Raw genomic sequence first — 5,229 nt, forward strand, 5'->3', positions numbered from 1 at the left:
AAGCAACGCCCCTAACTAACTAACTCATCATCTGGGTCTATCTAAGCTAGCTTAGCTGAATTTGTCAATAGCGGTGGATTACATAGACAAGTATGAGTCAACCCAAATAAATTACTATTTCTCATAGAGTAGTGGAACATTCATTACTAGGTCATGACCTGCATGGACTCGAAACCCTAAATTGTTTATTTACCGGATAGATTAAGAAGCAACTCCAATGGGCAAAACTCGCTAGATAACAATAATTAGCTCCTGCAAGTTACTCCCGTTCAGAATGACAAATTAATATACTTTGATCAGGTAGAAGTCAAGTTTTGTACAGTTGGATTAATAATTAATCAAATTATATATGAGTTTAGGACTTAAAACTTGTATCAGTAGATTTGTGTTCGTAGTGCCTTTAAGATAACATCAATTTTTTTTAGCAATAGACATATATTGTAAGATAAATCATGGGTCACAATCTATTTTGTTTGATCAAAATGCGCTTATCATTCCTGAATGGATGGAGTAACGGCTAGGCGTGGACTGATGGGTTAAGGTAGTTACAACTTACAACATGATGCATGTATCGGTGACGGTGACACATCTCCTCGGTAGCCACCAACAAAACAAATTGATGTTCCGGAGCGGTTGCGATGTTGATCAGAGTTTCAACGAACTAATGTGGAACGAATTGAATTCGGGTTAGTTGATAGTCCGTTGCTAACCTATATATTATATAGGCTAATCATTAGCATATGAAAACGTAGATACATTAAATTAAAGCAATTGTCCATGATTAATTCCATCTCCAAAGTCAGGCCTTGGAGCTTAGCTAGTATCGTCGTGCATGAGGCGTCTGCAACTGCATGCATGTGCTTTTGCTTCGATGGAACACGGCCGAATTTCCTCTGTTCTGACTATATGCACTCTGACGCGCGCAAGGCACGACCATCATTCCCTAATCGATCGATATCCCCATGGCCCCACCGTACCTATCGTGTGAGTTGTCGCTCTCTTTCCTCCAGTTTGCCCCTTCACAGCTAGCTAGATCATCCACTATTTAAGCACTGGCCTGCGCCAACTCCATGCATCCCGTCTCATCGCATAAGTCCAGAACACGTACGGTTGATCCCTCCATTGCCAATCCACCTCGACCGTAGTCGTGAAAATGAAGAGGCCCCTGATTTTGTGCGTAGCCTTCTCAGCGTGCCTAGCGCTCGCCGCCGCGGGCTGGTCTTCCGGCACCGCCACGTTCTACGGCGGACCCGACGGCTCCGGCACCATGGGTAAGCAATCCCTTAATAATTATCCATTGCATCCATTTTGCCGCAAGAGCTACGCACATTTTGCTAACCACGTACGCGCATGCACGTACCAATGCAGGTGGCGCGTGCGGGTACGACAACCTGTACAACGCCGGGTACGGCGTCAACAACGCGGCGATGAGCTCAACGCTGTTCAACGACGGCGCGTCGTGCGGGCAGTGCTACCTCATCACCTGCGACACGTCACGTCCGGGCGGTCAGTCCTGCAAGCCCGGCAACTCCATCACGGTCTCCGCCACCAACCTGTGCCCGGCCAACTACGCGCTGCCCAACGGCGGGTGGTGCGGCCCAGGGCGCCCCCACTTCGATATGTCGCAGCCGGCATGGGAGAATATCGGCGTCTACAGTGCCGGCATCATCCCGGTGCTGTACCAGCAGGTCCAGTGCTGGCGCACCGGCGGCGTGCGCTTCGGCATCGCCGGCTCCCAATATTTTCTGCTCGTCAACATCCAGAACCTCGCGGGCAGTGGTTCCGTGGGCGCCGCCTGGGTGAAGGGCGACAAGACGGGGTGGATCCAGATGTCCAGGAACTGGGGCGCCAACTGGCAGGCGCTCGCTGGGCTCGTCGGCCAGGGGCTCAGCTTCGCCGTTACCAGTACCGGCGGGCAGTACATTCAGTTCTGGAATGTGGTGCCTGCTGGGTGGTGGCAGTTCGGACAGACCTACACCACAACACAGAATTTCTACTACTAAAACCTGCAAGCAGCAGCAGAGTGCTTGGATCTTCCCATCGCCATTTCTTATGGTTCGGTCAAATGGCAAGGGTTGGAGGTCTTTTTTTTTCCCGAAGTCCAGAACACGTATTTTATTAAAAAGAAGTAGAAAGGTGGGAGGTCCTCAAGGCCTGCACTTAATTTCTTTCAACGTTGTAGATATATTTCTTGAATTTTAGATATTTCTTTCAACGTTGTAGATATATACTTACTACACACTATACATGTATATGATTTCCGAGAACGTGCACTCCACATGTTTCGTTCAGAATCCTACTGGCTAATAACTACAGTTAGTTTCGGCACTTGCCTTCTGCTGCTGAGCCACCATTTCAAGGATGGTGTCGGCGCCGTTCTGCTGTCAGGCATTCACATTGCGCAGTTAAAGGAACCATGCAAGTGGGCCGGTCTGCAGACACCTGCAAGCCGCCGCACCTTGCCGAAAACGCAATTTGCAGGCATTGCGGGTGTCCCCTTGCTGCACTAGGCCTAGTGGCCAAACCTGCACGGCCTAGCAGGATCCGCAGGTTTTTTTTTTGTGCAATGAAGATCAATGTTTCAGGTTCATTACAGTCTCAAATAGAAACCATCCAGACAAAAAGTTGAGGCCCATAATTACCGTGGTCATGAGAGCCTGAATGAGCAGCTCCACTCCGCGGGCTGCGTGACGGTGACCTCTGCAGGCCAAGTGACGGTGACCTTGGCCCCACAACCAATGGAGACACTAGTAGTCTCATCATTGTGGCCCTCGTCGCCACAGGAGAGTTCAGCTTCCTTGCCATTGGAGGCTTGAACCGCTTGGTTGCCTAAGGCTTCTGTTGATTTACCATTGGCCTTTTGCGCTTTGCTCCGGAAGAGGCGATCAAAGGGGAGGTCGCCGATGAGCACCCAGCTTCGTGTAGTTGAGACTGTGACGGAACATTTGACATGCTGGGCTGCAGTACAGGAGGGGAAAAATTAATATACACTGAACATAGTAATTTTACCAAGTTAAAAGAAATTCAGAGAAACATGTTGAGTAACTGAACCAGCTGCTTCTTATTCAGAGAAACATGCAGAGAGATGCTGCATTTCTTATTCATTCAGTGTATAAGAAACCGTAATCATTGTTAGCCCACAGGATCACTGGCTTAATTGAGTCGACCACTCACCAGTCTTGCCAACTACGCACGACAGACGTTGTCCGACCACACACTATGATCAGAGGTAGAAGAAAGAAGAGATCGCTATTGCGTGCGGCGTTGAGCAGCCGCGTGACCTAGCGGAGGTGGCGGCGACGGCCGACGGAGACGAGTCCCACGCGGCATGCGAAGGAAGTTGCAGGAGTTTGCGGGAATTTGCGGGTCCTGAGAGCGGCCCACATTTGCTAGCAGGCTGGACCGCCTCAGCCCGCAACAGAAAAGGATGCAGGTCGTGGTTGTCCAGTGGGCCTGTTTTGCGGGGCGGGCCAAGCAGGCTTGCGGACAGGCCCGCGCCGCTTGCATCCTGAATATCTGGTATCTCTCGGCAGAACTCGATCTCATGGCACAAGGAAGTCCAAAGGGACGTGACAGATGCACATGACAGGCAGTTATGGAACCCGACCACTGGCATCGTCAACCACCACAGACGACACCCACGCCGCTGACCCCTGAAAGAAAGCGTTATATTACGTCAACTTGGAGCCAATGCAAGTCCACGCCGGCTGCATTGGAGCCATAGACTGTGCACTATGGAGACGCGCTCTTTGTCGAGTGCTCGGCGCTTTGCCGAGTGTCGAAACACGGGCACTCGGTAAAGAGGTAGTTTGCCGAGTGCCGCACTCGGCAAAGCCGGCACTCGGCAAAGGCCGTCTTTGCCGAGTGCCAAACACTCGGCAAAGAGGGACACTAGGCAAACGTCCTCTTTGCCGAGTGTCAGGCACTCGACAAAGAATAACCCTCGGCAAAATATCTCAGGCGACGCCGGTGGCCCCTCCATCATCCTTTGCCTAGTGCTGGCCGTTAGCACTCGGCAAACGTGCTGTCTTTGCCGAGTGCTGCAAACCTGGCACTCGACAAAGAGGTTCCTTTGCCGAGTGCCAATTCCGACACTCGACAAAGTTGTTTCTTTGTTTTCAAATTTTTTCTGTAGCATTTATACAGTACCTTGAAGCACATGTTCCAATTTGGAACTTTTCTATGACTTTTTGGTATATTTTTTAAATTTTTTATGTTTACTTGAATTTTTTTCAAAAAAGTAAATTTGAACTGCAGGTGCATAAAATATTGGAATTTAGCAATTCAAAAAATGGTATTCATGTTTTTGAGTGTATTTTGAGGCCGTGTGCAGGGACATTCGTGAAATTTCGAACATCTATTTCACGAAACATGACCACCAACTTGTTAAAAAAGTGTTTTTTAATTATATAAAATGCAAACGAAGTCCAAAAATCACGAAACTTGTCGATGTGTCGTGTCATCACATGTAGAGGCTGTGGTAAAAAATTTAGAAGTTTCTGAGTAAGTTGTGACGTACGATGCCTAAAACCCAGACATCTCCACATGCGATGACACGACACCTCGACAAGTTTCGTGATTTTTGGACTTCGTTTGCATTTTATATAATTAAAAAACACTTTTTTAACAAGTTGGTGGTCTTGTTTCGTGAAACAGATGTTCGAAATTTCATGAATGTCCCTGCACACGGCCTCAAAATACACTCAAAAACATGAATACTATTTTTTGAATCGCTAAATTTCAATATTTCATGCACCTGCAGTTCAAATTTACTTTTTCGAGAAAAATTCAAGTAAACATAAAAAATTTAAAAAATATACCTAAAAGTCATAGAAAAGTTCCAAATTGGAACATGTGCTTCAAGGTAATGTATAAATGCCATAGAAAAAATTTGAAAACAAAAATAAAAAAAAATAAAAATACTTTGCCGAGTTTCGGAATTGGCACTCGACAAAGGAACCTCTTTGCCGAGTGCCAGGCTTGCAGCACTCGGCAAAGAATATTCAGATTTTTTTTCATCTTTCGGATTAAAAGAACCCCCTTGAATTTCTTTGCCGAGTGCCCGCATCTCGGCACTCGGCAAAGGGCCGCCCCACTGAACCCTAGCGGGCCGGCCGGCCCGCTCCCACTCTCCCACTCTCCCTCTCACAGCCGTGCGCCCCGGCCCCGCCCCGCCGCCGTGGACCACCGGCGCCGCCAGACCTCCGCCGTGGCCGGCCCGCGCCCGGG

General features: G+C 48.6%; 1 protein-coding gene across 1 annotated transcript; it reads left to right on the plus strand.

The window, feature by feature from the left end:
* The first annotated feature begins 1,153 nt into the window (after window positions 1-1,153).
* On the plus strand, window positions 1,154-2,003 carry LOC136539043 (expansin-A31-like). The gene is made up of 2 exons (XM_066530970.1): window positions 1,154-1,271; window positions 1,369-2,003. Exons 1-2 carry the CDS (start codon window positions 1,154-1,156, stop codon window positions 2,001-2,003), a joined length of 753 nt encoding a protein of 250 aa, XP_066387067.1.
* The last annotated feature ends 3,226 nt before the right edge of the window (window positions 2,004-5,229 follow it).

The sequence above is a fragment of the Miscanthus floridulus genome, chromosome 2, assembly GCF_019320115.1.
Source record: "Miscanthus floridulus cultivar M001 chromosome 2, ASM1932011v1, whole genome shotgun sequence".
In the NCBI taxonomy this organism is placed as follows: Eukaryota; Viridiplantae; Streptophyta; class Magnoliopsida; order Poales; family Poaceae; genus Miscanthus; species Miscanthus floridulus.

Bases quoted from the DNA above. Each gene is read 5' to 3' on its own strand.
- LOC136539043 (XM_066530970.1), top strand. From the start codon at position 1,154: ATGAAGAGGCCCCTGATTTTGTGCGTAGCCTTCTCAGCGTGCCTAGCG. The intron at 1,272-1,368 runs GTAAGCAATCCC...GTACCAATGCAG, and splicing joins CGACGGCTCCGGCACCATGG to GTGGCGCGTGCGGGTACGAC.